The 22,775-nt window shown below is 43.9% G+C and overlaps 1 protein-coding gene across 1 annotated transcript in view; it reads right to left on the bottom strand.

Annotated features, from left to right (window-relative positions):
* Positions 1-9,675, bottom strand: part of LOC138770478 (antigen WC1.1-like) — an 85,764-nt gene extending 76,089 nt beyond the window's left edge. Inside the window, exons 1-2 of the mRNA XM_069949585.1 lie at positions 9,585-9,675; positions 2,973-3,230 (exon numbers count right to left, since the gene is read on the bottom strand). Of these exons, the coding sequence (XP_069805686.1) occupies positions 2,973-3,230; positions 9,585-9,675 (349 nt within the window). The remainder of the gene's footprint in view (positions 1-2,972; positions 3,231-9,584) is intronic.
* Between the last annotated feature and the right edge of the window lie 13,100 nt (positions 9,676-22,775).

Below are 22,775 nucleotides of genomic sequence, written 5' to 3'. Positions count from 1 at the left end.
TCGTGTTGCTGTACTGTGCTGAGAAGATATTAAACAAACTCAAAGCCAAAAAGATTATTAGAAAAGCGGAGAGGAGGAACATATAGTGATTGAGAAAGAAAATAGAGAGGGCAAAAGATAGATAGGTAGATAGATAGATAGATAGATAGATTAGGCATAGGAGAGCAAAGGGTGCACAGAACAAAAATGTGCTATACAGATATCCAAGTGCTATAGTGGCACCCTTGCGAGAGTGTATATGACATACGTGGTTTCCTGAGGCACAAATATATATCTCTTGTGCATGTCTGTAGAATAAAACTCCCAAAAAAGTGCTATACAGATATCCAAGTACTACAGTGGCACCCTTGCGAGAGTGTATATGACATACGTGTTTACCTAAGATACAAATATATACCTTGTGCATGTCTGTAGAATAAAACTCTTAAAAAAGTGCTATACAGATATCCAAGTGCTATAGTGGCCCCCTTGCGAGAGTGTATATGACATATGTGGTTTCCTAAGGCACAAATATATATCTCTTGTGCATGTCTGTACACTAAAACTACAAAAAAAAACTGCGATACAGATATCCAAGTACTAAAGTGGCACCCTTGCGAGAGTGTATATGAGAGTAATTGTTTTCCTGAGACACAAATATATATCTTTTGTGCATGTCTGTAGAATAAAACTAAAAAAAACAAACAAACACTGTTATACAGATATACAAGTACTAAAGTGGGACACCTGCCAGACTGTATTACAGAAAATACTGTTCTCATCTACCAAGTGTAGAAATCATAATTTGAATATAAAGTCATGGCACAGCGGCAGCAGGAAACCTCACAAAGGGTTTTAGGCAGAGGGCAGGGCAGAGAGTCTGGCTCAAGGGGCAAAAGAGGAAGTAGCGCAGAAGGAGGATCCAGTGGCAGGCCTGAGCTTCCTTTGTCAAACCAAAGTCGTGTCCACACGTCTAATTCCACAGTCCTGGAGTGGCTGGCTCACTCTTTGACGTCCACAAGGATGAGTAGTGAGACAGCCAGGTATCTGTGGGTAACCTCGGACACGACCCTGACTTGGCACGGGCACGCAGCAATTCCCCCATGTCCTCCATCTGACATCATCAGCAACATCCCGCTAACTTTTGAACTGCCGCCTGCAAGGGAACTGTTGGCTTCTATGAGCAGCCAACTGCTCTTTGATGACAATGAGCACGTGGGGGAAGAGACAGGGGACAATCAAGTGGAGGGCATAGCTGTGTCGGAGGCGATATCAGAGCAGGCCCATGATAGGCCTGACAAGAGAGCAGTAGGCAGTAGACGAGAGAGGGCTGGGCAGGAGCCTGATGAGGATGATAGCATCATTCTGGAACAGGATGATGCTACATCGGATGTTACATAAGATCCATGCAGAAGTTGGCTCATTCAACAGATTTTTTAACCGGGAATCCTTCCGCAAGCACGCCCACCACAACTAAGAACCAGACAGGCAGCAGTAGTCAAATAACAAGTTGGAGCGTAGCCGGGACTAACAGATGACCACTGGGGAACCCTCCTCCACTGCAGGTCCTAATATTGGGAGCGCCCGCCCATTCTTGAAGCCTGTCGGTACTAGGTCTGTACACCTCACCTGTATGGCAGTTTTTTAAAAAGTGCCAGAAGGATAACTATGTGGTCATCTGTCGCCTGTGCGACAGGCACATTAAGAGGCAAGAGTTGCCATCCTGGCCCCAGTGCCATGGCTGCCCATATAATGCGCCACCATCTTTCCGCCTGGGAGAAACAGGGTGATAGTGGGTCACAGCAGGCCCAGGCATACCCGCGGTCAACAGCAGCAGGAAGCAGCAGTAGTTAAGGAAGCCTTTCACAGAGTCAGACCTCCTCTGTGGAAGGGATTGTGGCTTCACTCCCTTCTTCAGCTGGTGGCCCCTGTGTTGCTAGCAGTAGGCAGCCTGGCATCATGGAGTCCCTATACTGGAGGCAGACATATGCATCCAGCAAGCCCGCAGCAGTCAAGCTGAACGCCCACCTGGCTAAGTTGCTTGTGCTCCAGGCTCAGACGTTTAAAGACTTTTCCGAAACAGCTATGTCGGCCATGTATAGGTATGTTCGCGAAAAGGTTGCTGACTCGCTGAGCCATTCAGTGAGAAGACATGTACATTTAACCACAGACATCTGGAGCTGTAATTACTGCAAGGGCAGTATATGTCCATTACTGCTCAGTGGGTAAATGTAATATGGCCGGCGGACCCCCCAGCAACTTGTCCAGGGAAGGGCGATGACACCACCCCGTTGTCACAGCAGGGTTCCTGTGTCGCGGTCCTCCTCCCTCTCCTCCAGTAGGTCCAAAGCCTCCTCAACTGCCAGTGGTCCTCCCTTGTACCACTTGGGTGTAGCACAGAGGTGTCACGCTGTGCTGCACCTAGCCTGCCTGGGGGAAAGGAGACACACAGGGGAAGAGCTGCACCGCCTGCTCGAGATGGAAATCCTCTCGTCGCTGACTCCACGCCATCTGAAAGTTGGGACGGTGGTGAGTGACAATGGGAGCAACATTCTCTCAGCGCTGCGTCGAGGAGTTATGAGGCACGCCCCTTGTATGGCACATGTTTTAAACTTAATAGTTACACACTTTCTAAAGTCTTCATCCCATTTAAAGACTATGCTGTCAATGGCTTGAAAGCTGTGTAACCATTTCAGCCATTCAAGTTGCTCTCACAACATCCTCATGACCTGCAGCGGAGGAGTGGTCTTCCCAACCATCGTCTCATTTGCGATATAGCCACGTGGTGGAACTCCACCCTCAACATGCTGGACCGGCTATATAAGTAGAGGAAGGCCTTGACGGATTTCCTCTTGATGCAGGCGGACACGGCGACTCCCCTGTGTAACCTGGAGCTTGGGCAGTGGCAGCTCATGCGTGATACCTGCCACTTGCTACGACCCTTTGAGGAGGCCACCTTTCTGGTCAGTGGGCAAGACACAGCACAATCATACTTGTACAATCATACTTGAATTTTAAGGGCATGTAGCCCGAAACATGTAGATCCTTTGGACTAGGAGTATCTGTTTCATCTTCAAATAAAAGTTTGCTTTTATGGGACTGGATATCTGGAGCAGGACAATCTTCTTTCTTCGACTTCATGAGCATGGTATGAGGGCCCGAGGTCCACAGATGGGATTTGTGCTCACAGCTCAACACCATGCAGGATGCTTGGCATTTGCTTGGCAAATTCCCCACTGGCGCCCAGTGCTCTTCACATATGAAAAAGGTTCATAATGAGCACATGTGACAGACGTCACAGAGTCTGGAGACGCTGTGGAAAGTTATCTGCCGCCTGCAACATTCTTTAGCATGACTGGTTTGGTAGTGGGTCAGTAATGGTGTGGGGTGGCATTTCTTCGAAGGCCCGCAAAGCCCTCCATGTGCTCGCCAGAGGTATCCTGTCTGCCATTAGGTACTAAGATGAGATCCTCAGATCCCTTGTGAGACCATATGCTGGTGCGTTTAGCCCTGGGTTCCTCCTGATGCAGGACAATGCTAGACCTCATGTGGCTGGGGTGTGTCAGCAGTTCCTGCAAGACAAAGGCATTGAAGCATTGAAGCAGTTCCTGCAAGACAAAGGCATGTCTCGCTCCATCCACCTGTCCAGGAGTTTGCGATGGGAGGAGATCCCTTAGGAGACCATCCGCCACCTCATCAGGAGCATGCCCAGGCATTGTAGGGAGGTCATACAGGCATGTGGAGGCCACACACAATATTGAGCCTCATTTTGACTTGTTTTAAGGATATTACATCAAAGTTGGATCAGCCTGGAGTATGTTTTTCCACTTTAAGGCTATGTTAACACTACGTAAGTTCTGTAGTAATCACAGCCGTTGGAACAACGGCCATGATTTCTACGGAAGTTACGTAGTGCTGCAGGCTGAAGGGATTCCCGCTGGAGTGTATGCACTCTAGCGGGGATCCCTAGTGGCGCTGCGAGAAACTGACATGTCTGAAAGATGATCTTTTCTGAGATTGGCCTTTCCATGACCAGGCCAGTCTCATACAGTGTGTGAATATAGCCTAATTTTGTGTGTCACTCCAAATTCAGGCCTCCATTGATTAATACATTTGATTTCCATTGATGATGTTTGTGTGATTTTATTGTCAGCACATTCACCTTTATACAGAACAAAGTATTCAATGAGAATATTTTATTTATTCAGATCTAGGATGTGTTATTTGAGCGTTCCCTTTATTATTGACCAAACTCCGCTCCGATAAGCAATTAAAGAAATAATGTCCATCTCTCAATTTCACTAAGACACCACAATCTCCACAGATACATACACACACTGATAATATATATATATATATATATATATATATATATATATATATATATATATATATATATACATAGTGTCTGTAACACTGGTGTATACGTGTGTTTTGTGTATGTCAGCAGTGTCTCAAGTGATTGACATGTTTGCTCCCAGAGATGTTCTGCAGCAGTTCCTATTAATGCTGGGCTCTAATTAAAGAGTCCACCACTAAAATAAAATGCAGCAGATATAATTTCTGTCTCAAAAGTTCTTATAACACTTAGGAGATGATTTCCCTGTGTATGGTCTATTCTGTATGGTCTGTATGGCACCAAATTATATTCCCCCCAGGACCTAGCTGACAGCTTCCAGGCCTACTACATGCGACTATATAAACATGCTGAGTAAGTACCTTCCCCTCCTATTCTGTCAGACCTCACCCACACTTTTCTCTCTCATCTCCAGGTTCTGACGTTGTCCGCTGACCAACTGCAGGCCCTTAATGGGGGCATAACCAAGCCAAAATTCTCAAAAATATTAAGTCCCTCCTCCCTAATAAAGCACCCGGTCCTAATGGCTTTGCTAATCACTACTCTCAAAAATTTGCCCGTATCCGAACCCTCACTTCCTTCAATTTTCCAAAGGAGATATTAACCCTTTAATAACGGAGCCAATTTTCGTTTTTGATTTTTGTTTTTTCCTCCTCGTCTTTAAAAGGCCATAGCCTTAGGCCCTTATTTTTTGCTCCACTAATTTTACTTTGCAATGGCAGACTTAATTTTTGCATAAAATGTGCGGCAAAACCAGAAAAAAAATTATATGCACGGTGAAATTGAAAAACAAAAATATGCAATTCTTTTTATTTGGGGGGGGGGGCTATGGTAAAACTGACCCATTATATATGTTCCTCAAGTCGGTACGATTAACACGATTTGCATCTTGCATAATTTTTATATTATATGATGGCTGTTAAAAAAATGCTTTTAACGCTTTTATTCTTTGGTCTATGCGGCTTTGTGATTCGTCATTTTTGTGTGATGATCTGTTCTTTCTATTGGTATCTTGATTGCGTACATGCAACTTTTTGATCGCTTTTTATTACAATTTTTCTGGATTAATGCGACCAAAAATGTGCAATTTTGCACTTTAGCATATTTTTGTGCTTACACCATTTACCCTGAAAGATTAGGAATGTGTTAATTTAATAGTTCAGACGATTACACGTGCGATGATACCAAACATGTTTGTTTATTTATTTTTATTTTTAAAATGGGAATAGGGGGGTGACTTAGACTTTTATTAGGGGAGGGAATTTTTTTTACTAATAAAAACACTTTAAAAAAAGAAATCTTGTACAGTAATTAGAAGTCTCCCTACGAGGGATCAGTGTAGTATGCATTATGCAGCACTGATCAATGAGATCGGTGCTCTATTGGTCTGGCCTGCTGCAGAGCAGATCAATAGAATATCGAGCCGGGAGTCCCGGGGCAAAAAGATTAAGGGATCTCGTCTCTACGATCGCATTGTGGAGGGGAGCACCCCCCACTAGACACCAGGGAAGGCCACACAGAAGACTTTTAAATGCAGCTGTCATGCACACTGGCAGCCTTTTCATTGACTGGAGTTCATCAGGGCTGTCCAAGCTTGAAGCCATGTGATGTGCTTCAGCCAATGATAAGGCTGCTGGTGCGCAAGTGCACCAATAGCCTTTTCCCCTCCCATTCACTGCTGTGGAAGACAGCAGAAAGGAAGAAGACAAGGCCCATCCCCTGCTGTGATGACATCAACCCAAGATGGCGCCCGGGATAAGTGAACGGGGTTGACAGTGTGTTTGGTATGTATAACTTCAGGGGGGGAAACGGGGCCAGATAGCTTATATAACTTTGTATTGTGTGTTAATTAAGTGTAAAAAGTTAAATGCTGCACTACCCCTTTTAATCAGCCATAAACATTACTATCCCCAAACCCTGTAAGTCCACGGAAGATACAAAAATTTTGCCCCATATCCCTCCCAAACGTGGACCTAAAAATCTTCTCCCAGGTTTGATGAATGTTGATCAGACGGGTTTCATACCTGGTCTTCAGACCATGACATCTCCGGACGCCTGATACACCTGCTTCATCATCTTGAATCATCTTCCATTCCCTGGCAGTGGTACTGGCATTCGACGCTGGCAAATTGACAGCGTGATTTGCAGCAAATCTTGATTTTCCAGATTTGTTTCACTCATCTCTAATTACATTCTTGGTAGAGATGAGCGAGTAGTGAGAATTTGAAAGTTCGAAATTTGATTCGAGTAGACGGTGATGATTATGACTTGGTGATCTCCAAGTGGTCGAATTTAGGTTTCCAAGTCCACCATGACACCTCAGAAAATAATGCAAACACCTTTGGAATGCAACTGGGACAGCAGGAGAAGCATGCCTGGGTGCATCTAACACGACAAAGTTGCACAATCACAGCCTCTCAACAATACACTCCAACCACTCTTTATATATATTTGTATACCCAATATATATGATTTTTTAGAAATGCCTTTAAGCAACAGGCGTTTCAATGGTTAATGTTACGCACAGAGCGCAAAACAGTAGTACCAAATTATAATTTTTTTAGTACACTCTTAGTATACAGCTGTATAACCTATATATAATTTTGTAGAAATGCCTTCAGGCAACAGGCATTTGAATTTTACGCACAGAACGCAAAACAGTAGTGCCAATGTTTTTTTTTGTTTTTTTTTGGCACACTCTCAGTATACAGTTGTATATCCAATATCTGAGGTTTTCAGCAAGTAGATGTATTCCTCACAGTGCACTGTAGCAGCCTACCTATCTGAACACACTGATGTGCTGCTAATCGGTTTATTAGCTGTATATAAGTACCGGCCGGATGATCTTTTCGGCCGCAGGCTTCTGGCGCCGCGCGGGATCCCGGCCAGAGCGTATACACATCGTATGCGCTCCGGCCAGGATCCCATAGAAATGTAAGCAATGTTCCACACTGCATAAAGTACGGCCATTGTTGCGGATGGCAACAACAGACATATTTTACGTAGTGTGAACATAGCCTAAAAAAGTGATTCTTCTTTTTTTTTCTTTTGATCATTTGATCATAGAAAATTTTATACACCAAGTACTACTACTGAATGCACATATTATGCTAAACCAAGAGATTATACTGGTATATGGGGCCCCCCGACAGACCACAAACAGATGATGTGAGTGGAGATGGCCGTCGGGTATGTGATGGGATGGATTGTTGCAGCCTGACCCTATGGTTCTCAGAGGAATAAGCAAACGTCAAGGCTGCCTGGCCGTGGTTTACCCTTCCTTGTTCACATGAATATTTGGCCGTGCCAAATTTTTATGTATATGGGAGGAACAGGAGTGATAACTGTTGGCCAAACGTAGGCGTATGTCCAGCTTACGATTGTTGTTTCTTTTCAGTACTTCCAAAGCTTCCAAAAATTATGAAAATATTATTATTATTATTATTATTATTATTATTATTACATTTTATATATGTCAGCAATTTTTTTTATTTATTAATAGGTTTACTAAAAGTTTCATCTGTGCTATTCACTTAGTTACATATTGTACTCTTGCTGAACTGAGGATAGATAGATAGATAGATAGATAGATAGATAGATAGATAAATAAATTTATTATTATTATTATTATTTTTTTTTTTTTTTATTTCCATTATATGCAATTTTTAATAAACTGTTTTTGTATCTTAGTTGCATGGAACTTTATATTATACACTCCAGATGCTGGAGGGGGCTGCATACGAATTTATATTGAAAAGTGAGTGTCAACCTCGCTGTAATAAAAAACTGATATGTCTGTTATAAGAAAAAAAAAAATCTCCGTCCATCAATATTAAACAATATGGGGAACATTTACTAAGAAGTCTAATTTGTGCAACTATTCTAATGGGCATTGGTGTATATTTTGTTCCAATAGCTTGTGACTGATTTACTAAAATGTAGCACTGCCATAGTGAATGTATCTAAGTAGAAAAGTCACAAAAAAAGCAAGCGTATTCACCTGGTACTGAGCAGACATAAGCCTGCACCTGTTTGTGTGACTTTTTAAAAAGTCACAAATGATAAATTGGGTGCTAATCCCGGATTAGGCAAACTTTTTTTTGAATACTCAGAACAGGCAGATTAAAAAAAAAAAGTTGCATCTAAAAACTATTTGCCCGTTTAATATTTGTTCATAAATAGAACTTAGACCAAAAATGGGTGAAAAATCCAATTATTCCCCTAAAAATAGGCGTAAAGCCCTTGATAAATTTCCCCCCTATGGCTATGTTCACACAACGTTTTTCCAGCTCCGTTTAAAATTACGTCCGTTATTTTGAGTCGTTATTTAGCTGTCTGGCCTCCCCTTAGTGCAATGACCGGTGTCTGTACATTACTCTAGTTTGGGATTACTAATTGGTCTTTGGATGCGGCTTAATTGAAAAGTCCATTGAATTTATTAGTAAAGACAGAGAAAGAACGGTGACAAAATAAAAACGGTGTGTGAACAACTAATAAAAAACGTCCGCTGTTTGCAAAAGACGTCCGAAAATAATGATCATGTTCATTATTTTGACGTCCGTGGCAAAAACGTCTGTTATTTAATACACTGTGTGCATTGGACGTCCGTCTTCCCATTGACTTCAAGGCATTGCCATTGCAGTCAGTTAAACAGACTTTTTTTAAATATGAAAATCGGCCGCCTTTTCCTTAATTTTGACGCTGTGTGAACATAGCCTATGAGTCTCTTCAGAATTCAGTGTCCTGTTTAACTGCAATCTCATACATTTATATGGTCATGAAACTCTTTGAAGTCTCAATATTCCTCTGCATATACTTTTCTATTATGATTTTCTTGAAGTTTTATAGATAAATGAGAGAAAAAGAAGGGTACAGATTGCACTTACTATAACACAAGAGTGCTCGCTGCTAATACGTACACTTTATTATAGCAGGGATGTTATATGACTGTATATATAATATATGACAAACTTAAGATTTGGGATGAGGGAACGTAAAGAAAATATTAATTTGTGAAATAAAATATATTATTACATCTGAAATATAGAAGAATGAATCTCAGAAAACACAGACACAGTCCATGGAATAATCTACAGATAAAACATAATTCCATCGTGACATCCTGTGTATCCATACAATAAGGGGACCGCCACAGGTTATTGTTTCACAATGAAGACAAATGTCAGGACTCCAGGTAATAGATGTACAGTGCACATTACTAATCCAGATACAATAAGAGGGATCTTACCTTCATCCTCAGTCTCTGCTGTTACATAAGAATCCGATTTCAGAAGAAAAAGTTGTAAACCAACAAATATCAGAAATCTCTCCAGGTCCATGTCCTCCTGTGTAATCCTGCTGTATAATAAGGGATCTACAATGATGATGATGATGGACGGCACCAGACACAACAGAACATTCCTCCCTGGTTCTATGTTATATACAGCTGAGTGTGATGGGTGAGGACAAGAGGTCTCTACCCGCCGTGTTACTCTATGTAATAGATGGGAGAAATGCTTATTACTAGCGATCATGTAAAGAGGTGAACAGTCACATTTCTGTTGCTCTTAGACCCCCCCCCCCACCCCATTCACTCTACGTAACATCTTCTACATAACCGCAGTTTATATATATGTATCTATGGGAAACTTACTTGACATTAGCAGAACTGACAAAAGTTTTTCTATCAAAATTAAAAGCGCAAGTTATATAAACCTCAAAATCTGATATCATCTCATAAACCTGCAGCTTTTCGCTACATTAAAGAGTGATATAAATCCACTGGAAATATCTGTGAAATACAGGTGTTAGACATACTCAGATTTATCTGACAGATATTTGAAGCCAAAGCCAGGAACAGACTATTAACAGGGAACAAGTCATAAAGGAAATAGTGGGATCTATTCTCTTTTCAAATCCATTCCTGGCTTTGGCTTCAAAAATCTGTCAGATAAATCTCTCTGTGTAAACACACCCTTAGGCCATGTTCACATGACATATGTTTAGCATAAATTACGGCCGTTGTTGCAATTTACATAGATGGATGCAATGAATGGAATCCCGGCCAGAGCGTATACACATAGTATACAGTATACACTCCGGTCGGGATTCCATCCAGCCGCATGAAAAACTGACATGTCAGTTTTTTGCGGCCACTATTCATTAAATAGCGGCAGCACAGAACATGTCAGTTTACACAATGGAGAGTGCAGCTCCGGACCCACGCTCCATTGTCTGCAGCGGGGAATTGGGATGTGGGCGCATCTGAATTCACCAGAAATTAAGATCATCTGGGTCACAGAACGGCCGGTGTTATATGTCATGTGAACATGGCCTTAGGCTGGTTTTCATGTTCACTGTGTTTGGATATCCAAATCAGGCAAACTGCAATGAATAGTCTGAATAGTTATCTTTATTCAATAGGCCAGGGTGAATACAACGATTTTCATTAGGGATGAGCGAACCGAACCGTTACGAACCTGATTCGTTACAAACTTTGCAAAAAGTTTGTTACGAAGTTTGTTAAAATCGCAACGGCGTCGCAAAACTGTATTGTTTTCACAGAATGGAAGAGTATACAAGGAATTATTACTCCTATAATCCCTTTTATCCTGTTTTTATGTGAATATCAAGGTGTGTGCTGTTACTTCAGGAACAGGAAGTGCCTGAGCGTCCATGCTCTTTCTCATTGTGTGTTTAGACTGCAGAGAGAGAGGAGCTCTGTGCTAGTTAGGGAGGGAAAGCACATAGATAGATAGGAAAACAAGTAGATAGCTACAGGGAGGTAGAAAGAGGGAGAGATAGGCAGAGATAGGAAGTAAAAAACTTGTGATATCTAGGGAGAGATAGGGAGATTAAAAATAGACAGAGAAAAGTGAGAAGAGTCAGAACCAGCTACCGCTCTGTGACTGAGAGGAGACGCTAGTTGTTGCTGCTGTGATAGGTGCCATCAACCCCGTATAACTGCAACCAAAAAAGTTCATAAAAAAAAAAAAAGTTTGTTTGTTTGTTTGTGATACCCTGTACATTGCTGCTTTGCTGGGTACTGTCAACCCCGTAGAGCTGCGACCAAAAAAGTTGTTAAAAAAACCCCTAAAAAAGTTTTTAAAAAAAAGGTTGTTTGTTCGTTTGTGATAACCTGTACTTTGCTGCTTTGCTGGGTGCTGTCAACCCCATATAGCTGCCTGCAACCAAAAAAGTTCTTTAAAAAATTCATTAAAAAAAAGTAAAAAATAAAAAAAATAAAAAATGTTTTTTTTGTAATTACCTGTACATTGCTACTTTGCTGGGTGCCGCCACCCCACAAGATTGTCACTGAAAGTTTGTGCCTTGCGGCCAGTAGCTTCTTTCATTTTCCCCCAACAAAAGAACCATGTCCAAGCATCCTACATCCAGCACTTCACAGGCAAGGACTGCAACAGGTGGTGAGGCTAGGAGTAGTGGCAGCACCAGGCCCGGTGGCAGCCGGGGCAACAGGCGTGGCAGCAGGGTGCAGCTACCACAGACACCCAGTGGTTCTGTAAGAACCACACAGCCAGCAGTTCTAGTTTGGCTTACCCAATCCTCCAGTTCCACTGCCCAAAGCTCCCAAACGGGGTCAGCTGGATCATCCGACACCACCCTTACATGGGACGGTCAGCAAGAGTCCTCTGCCCCTGTTATTAATATGCCACTCACATTTGGGGCACCTTCTGCCAGGGAATTGTTAGCAAATCTTGATCTGCCTTTGGATTCTCTACCACTTTTTACTGATGATGATGAGGAGGTACTAGTAGTCCCCCAAAGTCAGCAGGTGGAATGTGCTGAGACTGCAGAGGAGGTGTTGGCTGTAAGCCAGGGAGGGTCATCCAGTTCCACACCTGAGATCCTGTCCCAGCCACTGGAGGACAGTAGAAGTGGTGGTGATGATGATGTCGCTGATCGGACGTGGTGCCCCCAAGGACCATTATTCGCAGCATCATCAGGGGAGGAAATTGAGGTGCTACCGAGACAGCAACATCCCACTGGTGCAAGGAAGCGAGGCACAAGAGGGAGGGGTAGAAGACAACCTACCAGGCAGAGTCCATTACCTCCAAGCCTTGGTCCTGAGAGGGGACCCACAGGCAGCGGTGGCAGTGAACAACCAGCAAGACCCCCGTGGCTGGCAGCAAACCAAGGTCCTCTGTCGTCTGGCAGTTCTTTCGCCTGGGGACAGATAAGCACATCACTCTGTTCCTGCTGTGCAATGAGACGGTCAGTCGTGGTAAGGGTGATAATCTTGGGACAACATCCATGAGGAAGCACATGGAAAGGCAACACCAACAGGCCTGGAAAAAACGTGACCCCAATACCACCTCCTGTCAGGATGCACCATACACTGCAGATCTCATCATGCAGCATTCTCTCACTGGAACTCAGGGCTCGTCAGCCTCAGTTGCCAGCAGCAGCACAGTCTCGCTGCCATGTACACCCCTAATGAGGCAGCAATCCCTGACCGAGTCCATGGCCAAACGTCAGGTGTACTGCAGCAGCCATCCCATGGCACAGAAACTGACCGGACACCTGGTTAAGCTGCTGGTGCTTCAGACCCTGCCTTTTAATGTTGTGGACTCCCAGCCTTTCAGAGATTTTGTGGCGTGTGCGCACCCCAGATGGCGAGTCCCCAACCGCCACTACTTCCCTGGCAAAGCTGTCCTATCACTGCAGAGTTATGTTGGCGACTTATTGGGACTCTCTGTGTCCAAGACAGTGCACCTGAGTGCTGATGTCTAGTCCTCTAATTATGGGCAAGGGCAGTACATGTCCGTTACTGCCCATTGGGTCAACATCCTCCCAGGAGACCATCAGGAAGTCGGCCCATTCTTGCCACTGTCACCTCCACTGTAATTTAGGGGGCCAGCAGCGGGTAGCACAAGTTCTGCCTCCACCACCACTGCAGTCCAACCTGCCTCGGTGTCTTACCACCGATGTGAGGCCCAGCGCTCTCAGGCTGTCCTCCATTTGGTTAGCCTGGGTCAACGAAGCCACAGTGGGCAGGAGCTCCTCCGGACTATCAGGGAGGAGATAGCTGAATGTCTGACCCCATGTCGACTAACGGTGGGAAGTGTCGTAGCGGACAATGGGAGGAACATTGTCTCTGTAGTTCAGAGGGCTGACTCATACACCTTGTATGGCACATGTGATCAACCTCATAGTGCACAGGTTTCTCCTATCATTTCATGCACTACATGACCTTCTGAGGATGTCATGTAGAGTGTGCAAACATTTTAGCCACTCCTACGCTGCAAGGAAAACCCTGCTCAAAATCCAGAGACAGCGCGGTATGCCCCAACATCGGCTAATCTGCGACGTGCCAATACGCTGGAATTCTGCCCTCCATATGCTTGACCGCCTGTACGAGCAAAGGTCAGCCGTAACAGACTACCTCATGGGGCAATCAGGCAGCTTCACGCCGCACTGTGACTTCCAAGTAACACACTGGCAGTTAATGCGGGAAGTCTGACAATTGTTGATCCCTTTTGAGGACGTGACTTTCTTTGTGAGCAGGCAGGAGTATGGGATCAACTACATCATCCCACTCCTCCATGTTTTGGAAAGTGCGCTGACCAACATCATCAGCGAGGATTCCCAGGCCACAACTCCAAGGCTGAACATGGCCTTGAGCCCAGAGTTGGATGAATTGCAGATGGAGGTTAAGGAGGAGGAAGATGTCTACGCCCAGCCATTCCACACACCGCCACCTGGCTTCTCTGCCTCTCCATCACCGGAGGAGATGGAGGATGAAGTGGTAGAGGAAGAGGAGGAAGACCCCAGCAGACCTTGGAACTATACCGAGGACAGTGGAGAGGAGAGGCGCTCATTGTCCTTGGTGCAGATGGCAAGGTGTCTGTGGGAGTGTCTGCGGAATGATAGCCGGAATGTGGACATCCGCCAGAGGGACCAATACTGTCTGACCACCCTGTTTGAGCCTCGCTTCCACCGCAAAATGGCAGAATTCTTCCCGCCATCACAGAGGGAGGCTAAACTGGTATACTACAGGGACATGCTTACCAGTCAGTTGGTCTCAACTTACCTGCGAGACCAGCCAGGTTCCCAGACAACATCCTCTGGGGGGGGGAACCAGCGCGCTCCACTCCCACCACCACTAGTGGAGGCGTCAGAAGTCGCTACAGCCTGCAAGCCCTCATGAGCGATTTCATGCAGCCAGCTGGTGAAGAAATGACACAGCACCAGACTCATGGCGTGGAACAGCATGAGCTCAGCCACCAGGTCACTGCCTGCCTTGATTCTACCCTGCCCCAAAGTGTCACCGACACCGTGCAGTACTGGGCAGAACAACTGGACATTTGACCTCAACTGGCAGAGTTTGCTTTGGCTCTGCTGTCCTGCCCAGCCAGTAGTGTGGCGTCAGAGAGTGTATTTAGTGCGGCGGGTAACATCGTAACACCGCAACGAACGAGGCTCTCTTGCCACAGTGTGGAGATACTCACTTTTGTAAAGAAGAATCGTGCCTGGATTACATCGGATTATACCACCCCCTGCCTAATGTGAATGACTAAGTCATTAGTCACCCATCTTGCATGGCAATCCGTGTGTCCACAAAAGATTGACCTTAATATCCTAAATATGTGCCCAACGTAAAAAATCCGTAATTTAACTTATTAAGTAATGTTCCCCCCTTAGACCCCAAATTTTTTTTAAAAATCACCTTAAAAATTCCCTACTTAATTCAGATACATTTGAAAAAACAGATCCCCATTTCCAAATTTGATGCCCATAGTGTGTTGGCCATTTAACATCTCCACACCAAATTAATGCCTCACACCAGTGCACCGTCCAACCCATACCCCAAGAACAGTAGCAACCCTAAAATAATCCCCACGACTATGCTTCAAAAAGTGTGGATTTCACCTTATGTGAACTATAGCCGTGGGGTTCTATCCCTGGCACCTGTGCCAAGGAACACTACTCACCGTTTTGTCAGCGGAAACTAACTGTTCTTGAGGTATTTTGTGGATATCATGAGAGTAGTGAAATCTTGCACCGCAAATCCCGATGGGGTTCTTCTGTGTGCAAATGATTTCAAGCCTCTCATGCAGTCACGCATGGAATAAGGCTGTCTATGGGGTATATATCACGGAGGCTGCTGTCCTTCAACTGTGATATAAAAAAACACCACAGTTAGTTACAGCAACAAACAGTTGCTGAAAGGCAGGTTATCTTGCCTTCTTTACGGGTGCCTTTACAATGGGAGGCTTTTTGTGGTTCCCTGCTGGCTAAAATCCACAGCGCATCTTTGGCTGATTTTATGCCACCTTCAGTACTATGGGGTTGGGCACAAATACCCAGTTCAGTGCAGAACTGCGTATGTCCGGCCGGCACCCTAGTACTGAATGCCATTAGGTGAACGGTGTAAAAATGCCCTGTGGATTTTACTCAGCAGACCCGCAGCCACATGTGAAGGTACCCATAGGGTGAGGTTTTTTGGGAGTGACAAAAGCGAGGGTGGGAGGTCACTCCCATACCCCATCAGGGGTTTTTCCCCTACCCACTTTAAAAGATAAGTCCAGGCAATCAATAACTTTCTGTACCCTTACTTGACCCAGAAACTTATAAATTGAACGGACTTATCTTTTAAGCCAGCTAGTGACAGCACTTAAAAAACACAAAAGCATACATCCATTGGATTGGACGCTACACTCGGTTAGGACATCAAACTGGTGTTAAGAAAAAAAAGAAATTAAAAAAAAAAAAAAAAAATATATATATATATATATATATATATATATATATATATATATGTGTGTGTGTGTGTGTGTGTGTGTGTGTGTGTGTGTATATCGCCAACAGCCTTAGGCCCAGATTCAACAGGTTTGACAACAGAGTAGTTGCGTCAATTTGTAAAGCAAGTGCCAGTGAGGTGTCAATTTCATGAAAATTGGACACGTATTTTTGGATAATGGAACTGGGGTAAAGCCTTCATGAATCTGTGCTTTTTTAAATGTCCTTTCTTCACCTCATGGATTCTGTGGGTGAGGTTCTCTGTCTATTTTACCGTATCCTGCTAGACTAGGTGTAATGTTAGAGGGGGGGGGTAACGTTGACTGTCCTGTGCTCAACTCTACATCAACATGCTGTCATGTTTAACCCTTTGAGGACCAGGCCCAAAATGACCCAGTGGACCGCGCAAATTTTGATCTTAGTGTTTCCGTTTTTCCCTCCTCCCCTTCTAAGAGCTCCAGCACTTTCAGTTTTTTATCTACAGGCCATGTAAGGGCTTATTTGTTACAGGAATAGTTGTACTTTGTAATGGCGTCATTCATTTTACCATAACATGTATGATGGAATTCCAAATATATTATTTATGAAGATATAAATAGGTGAAATCGTAAAAGAGAATGCAATATGGTAACGTTTGGGGGGTTCCTGTGTCTATGTAATGCACTATATGGTAAAAGCGACATGATACCATTACTCTATAGGTCAGTACGAACACAACCATATGCAGGTTACACAGATTCTCTAATGTTATATATTTTTTTTAAATGAAATCCTTTTTTTTGGCAATTAATTATAAATAAAATGGGACTATTGTGACGCTTATAACGGTTTTATTTTTTAACCTACGGGGCTGTATGGGGTGTCATTTTTCCGCCATGATCTCTAGTTTTTATTAATACCATATTTGTGAAGATCGGACGTTTTGATCACTTTTTATTAATTTTTTTATATATATAATGTAACATAAAATCGGTAATCCGCGCACTTTTTCCCCTCTTTTCGTGTACGCCGTTTACCGGTCGCAATGACGCTTGTTATATTTTAATAGATCGGACAATACGCACGCTACGGTATATTATATGTTTATCTATTTATTTATTTTTATATGTTTTATTTATATAATGGGAAAGGGGGGTAATTTCAACTTTTATTGGGGGAGGGGTTTTGGGGTAGTGTGTTAGTGTTTTTAACTTTTTTTTTTTTACACATTTGAAGTCCCTTTGGGGGACTTTTACATTCACTACTTGGATTTTTACACTGACCATTGCTATGCCATAGGCATAGCATTGATCAGTGTTATCGGCGCTCTGCTCATTGAGCCTGCCTGTGCAGGCTCAGTGACCAGAGCGCCGATCGGACCGCACGGAGGCAGGTGAGAGAGCTCCGGCGGCCCGTTTTACCGATCGGGACTCCCCTTGTCACTTACACTTAAACGCCGCGGTCGCGCCGCGATCGCGGCGTTTAAGGAGTTAATGACACGCGGCAGCGCGATCGCTGCAGCGTGTCATTACCGGTGAGGTCCCAGCTGCTCACTGCAGCCGGCCCCCACCTGCTATGAAGCGCGCTCCGCTCCGGAGCACGCTTCATAGCGTGAGAAACACCCAGGGCGTACAGTTACGCCCTAGGTCGTCTGGGGACAGACTTCCATGGCGTAACTATACGCCCTGGGTCGTCTAAGGGTTAAAGAATGATTTTTACAAATGTGCATATCCTTAGCTTCAAACTTCAGTTGTCTGTACTAGGTCCTTCTGGGTCCAAAAGAATACTACTCCTACTAATGCCCCCACCGTCAATTGTCTATTTGGAAACATACGGGGTGGAATCAAGAGCTGCGGAACCTGCCTTCTCAACTTGTCTGTTTTTAACAATACTGGCCGGAGAGCCATCAACTGCGGCCTTCTCCTGCTCCTCAACTGGTCTGTTTTTAATAATACTGACATGGAATCAATCAACTGCTGCCTCCTCCTTCTCCTCAAGTAGCCTCTCCTCAATAATACTGGCCTGGAATCGATCAACTGCTGCCTCCTCCTCAAGTAGACTCTCCTCAATAATACTGGCCTGCAATCGATCAACTACTGCCTCTTCCTGCTCCTCCTCAAGTAGTCTGTTTTTAATTATACTGGCCTGGAATCAATCAACTGCTGCCTCCTCCTCCTCAAGTAGAATCTCCTCAATAATACTGGCCTGGAATCGATCAACTGCTGCCTCCTTCTGCTCCTCAAGTAGTCTGTTTTTAATAATACTGGCCTAAAATCAATCAACTGCTCTGCTGGCAGAGAAACTGGAGATTTGTTCTCAACTGGCAGAGTTATCCTTGGCTCTGCTGTCCTGCCCAGCTAGTAGTGTGGCATCAGAGAGGGTAATCAGTGCGGCGGGTAACATCGTAACACCGCAGAGAACGAGGCTCTCTTGCCACAGTGTTGAGATGCTGACTTTTGTGAAGATGAATCGTGCCTGAATTAATAATACTGGCCTGGAATAAATCAACTGCTGCCTCCTCCTCCTCCTCCTCCTCCTCAAGTAGCCTCTCCTCAATAATAGTGGCCTGGAATCGATCAACTGCTGCCTCCTCCTCCTCAAGTAGCCTCTCCTCGATAATACTGGCCTGGAATCGATCAACTGCTGCCTCCTCCTGCTCTTCAAGTAGTCTGTTTTTAATTATACGGGCCTGGAATCAATTAACTTCTGCCTCCTCCTGCTGCTCAAGTAGTCTGTTTTTAATTATACTGGCCTGGCATCGATCAACTGCTGCCTCCTCCTCCTCCTCCTCAAGTAGCCTCTCCTCAATAATACTGGCCTGGAATCGATCAACTGCTGCCTCCTCCTCCTCAAGTAACCTCTCCTCGATAATACTGGACTGGAATCGATCAACTGCTGCCTCCTCCTCCTCAAGTAGCCTCTCCTCGATAATACTGGCCTGGAATCGGTCAACTGCTGCCTCCTCCTGCTCTTCAAGTAGTCTTTTTTTTATTATACTGGCCTGGAATCAATCAACTGCTGCCTCCTCCTGCTGCTCAAGTAGTCTGTTTTTAATTATACTGGCCTGGAATCAATCAACTGCTGCCTCCTCCTCCTCAAGTAGCCTCTCCTCAATAATGCTGGTCTGGAATCAATCAACTGCTGCCTCCTCCTTCTCCTCAAGTAGCCTCTCCTCAATAATACTGGCCTGGAATCGATCAACTGCTACCTCCTCTTCCTCCTCAAGTAGCCTCTCCTCGATAATACTGGCCTGGAATCAATCAACTTCTGCCTCCTCCTCAAGTAGCCTCTCCTCAATAATACTGGACTGGAATCAATCAACTGCTGCCTCCTCCTACTGCTCAACTTGTCTCTTCTCAACAATACTGGCCTGAGAGGCGAATCTACTGCTGCTTCCTCCTGTTCCTTGACTTGTCTCTTCTCAACAATACTGGCCTGCTGCTCAACTTGTCTTTTCTCAACAATACTGGCCTCGGTGCAATCAAGTGCTGCCGCATCCTCCTTGTAAACTTTTTCTTTCAATATTTTTTGTCACTATTTTGTCACTTTTATTCACTATATTTTATTATTATTATTCCTATTATTATTATTTTTTTTTTTTCTCATTATTTTTGCACTTTTTTTTCCCTCACTTTTTTCATTGTAATATCAACTGCAACTAAACGAAACTATACCCTTTTACACTACCACTATTGTAGCTGCAATTATTCAGTCGTTAGAGCAAGGTTAGTTTTCGGTTCGGACGAAGCCGAACTTCACGAAAGTTCACCGGATCGAACCGAACTTTTCAAAAGTTCGCTCATCCATAATTTGCATGTTTACATAGCTTTTCTAACATTTTACTATTTTTGAACAGCAAAACTTTTTATATTTTCAAATAATGATGAATAAAATGGTCCTATTTTAACTCCTTTATATGTAATGAAGGGTGTATAGGATTCCCTCTTTCCTTAAATTGTCAGCTGCCCTTGGACCGACTGCATTGGCTCGATGAATCTACTAGTTTATTCTTCAAAATGTAAACAGGATGGGTCTGACCATGTCACACACATGCAATGACAGTTATAGGTCGGTGTCCTTATCTCTGGGAGTGTACTCAGCGCAAGGGTATTTTTGGAGGGCTCACCTTAAGGGCCTCAAAATTGATTTTTGCAGGTCTTGTCACCAGTGCCTATAACTCAATTTATGAAGCCCTCCAAAAATTAAGTTTAAGACTCTTGAAGTCAGCCCTCACCTGAAGGGCCTCAAAACCAATTTTCTGAGGGCTTTACTCAGTGGCCTGTCAATCAATTTTTGGAGGGGTCAGTTTACTCAAGGGCCCATACATCAATTTTTGGAGGTCTCATCTCCAGGGCTCTAAACTCATTTTATGAAGCCTTTTAAAAAATCAGTTTGAGGCCCTTGAAGTCAGCCCTCACCTCTAGGGCCTCAAACTCAAATATTCATCTTTGTAACCTCACCTCAAGGGCCTCAAACTCAATTTTTGGAGGGCTAACCTCAATGGCCTGTCAATCAATTTTTTGAAGGGCTCACTTCACTCAAAGGCCTCTAACTCAATTTTTGGAAGGCTCACCTCAAGGGCCTCATGCATAATTTTTGGAGGGCTAGCCTTACTCAAGGGCCTGTAACTCAATTTTTGGTATGCTCCCCTCAAGGCCCTCAAACTCAATTAATTACTATTGTGGGCTCACCTCAAGGGCCTCAAATTCAATTTTTATATGGTTTTCATGAGACCCACACCATTTTATGTGGACGTTTTTGACACACACAAACACAATGACAGTTAGCGGTGGGTGCTGTCTGATTTGCCCCTTGCTTATGCCATCTGTGGCAAGGTGATTTAAAGGGGTCTGAGAATTTTTATTCTTAGGATTTAGCTTTCTGTCAAAGTTAAGGTAGAGGACGGAAGATGTCCTTGTATTTTTTTCACTTTTAATAGATATGTCGTATTTGGAGTGTATTGTTGAGAGCCTGTGATAGTGGCATAATACTGCAATTTGGGAATGTCAGATGCACCCAGGCATGCTTCTCCTGCAGTTGCATTCCAGAGGTGTTTGCATCATTTTCTAAGGTATCATTGTCAATTTGATAACCTCCAAATTTTTGAATTTAAGTTTCCAAGAAACGAGCATGCATCTCCCATTGACTTCAATGGGATTGGATTCAATCGAATTTTCGAGCATTACAGAGTATTCGAAACGAATTTCGAGCCTTCAAGTATTTTACTACTCACTCATCACTAGTCTGTATAGTCTGGAGGAAAGAACATGACTTAGGGGGACATGATCGAAACCTTTAAATATGTTAAAATATACTAAATAGGGTTCAGGAGGGAAGTGTTTTTTGAAAAAAACTGATCTCAAGAAGAAGAGGACACAGTGAGAGGTTAGTTGGGGGAAAGATCAGAAGTAACATGAAAAAATATTACCAAAAGAGTAGTAGATGCTTGAAACAAACTTCCAGCAGATGTGGTTGGTCAATCTACAATAACAGAATTTAAACATGCCTGGAATCAACATATATCTATTCTAAGATGATAAGAAAGGAAATACTAAAAGGCCAGACAAGATGGACCAGGTGATCTTTTTCTGCCGACAATCTTCTATGTTTCTATACAATGTGTTCTGTGTAACATTGTTGTATATACTGTGTTACACTGTGTTGTGTATGTACAGTAGTTTGTTCTGTCCGCCAAAGGCTGAACAAGCATTTGCTAGATTAAATTCAGCCTTTGCTTCTGCTCCAGTCCTGTCCCATCCAGATTCTGCCTGGTCATTTTTGTTGTGGATGGATGCCTCTTCTGTGGGTGCCGAAGCCATTCTTACTCAGAAAGACTTTCTGGGAAGACCAAGACCTGTTGCTTCTTCTCAAAGACCTTTTCTTCAGCCAAGAGGAATTACACTGAAGGGGATTGTGAGCTACTGGCGATAAAGTTGGCCCTGGTTGGTGAAGCATCCAATTAGCATCTTCAAGGACACAAGAACCTCCTTCACCTACAGTACAGTCAGCAGAGCGACTTAATCCCAGGCAGGCCAGGTGGTTCCTCTTCTTCTCCTGATTCAACTTCATCATCCATTTCCGCCCAGTGGAGAAGAATTTGAAAGCTCTCTTTCTCTTACAGGCATCTGCCGTCCTGGGTCAGGTGGCAGCTCCCTGCCACATCATACCACCTGAATGCCTGATACCAGTAGACACCTCTGTCCTACAGGATCTTCGTCCTGGCAAGACCTACGTATGTCCAGAGCTCCAAAGAAAATTTTTTAAATGGGGTCATTTCTCGCTGGACACCCTGGAGTCCAGAAGATTGGACAATTGATCTCTTGGCACTTCTGGTGGCCCAGCCTTTCCAAAGATGTCAAGAATTACATGGCCTCTTGTACCACCTGTGCCCAAAACAAGGCTTCTCGTTTGAAACCTGCTAGCCTGCTCTAGCCTTTACACTAACCTGATCATCCTTGGGAGCACATTGCCGTGGACTTCATTAACGATCTGCCTCCATCTGCAGGCAACACAGTCATCTAGGTAGTGATTTCTTTAAAGTTGATTTTTGAGATGTTCTTTAAAGTTGTGCACAACCAAGATGGAGAGTCACCATTTCTTTACCAACGAGGCTATTCTGTCTATGCATGTATACCTGCAGAAGAAGGTTGGCAACTCTTTGTGGCTGTCTCTCATTGGGTGCACCTAAGAATGGTCATCA

Source organism: Dendropsophus ebraccatus, chromosome 13 (assembly GCF_027789765.1).
Source record: "Dendropsophus ebraccatus isolate aDenEbr1 chromosome 13, aDenEbr1.pat, whole genome shotgun sequence".
Classification (NCBI taxonomy): Eukaryota; Metazoa; Chordata; class Amphibia; order Anura; family Hylidae; genus Dendropsophus; species Dendropsophus ebraccatus.
Note: the sequence above shows the minus strand (reverse complement) of the source record. Positions and strands in the feature narration are given on the sequence as shown.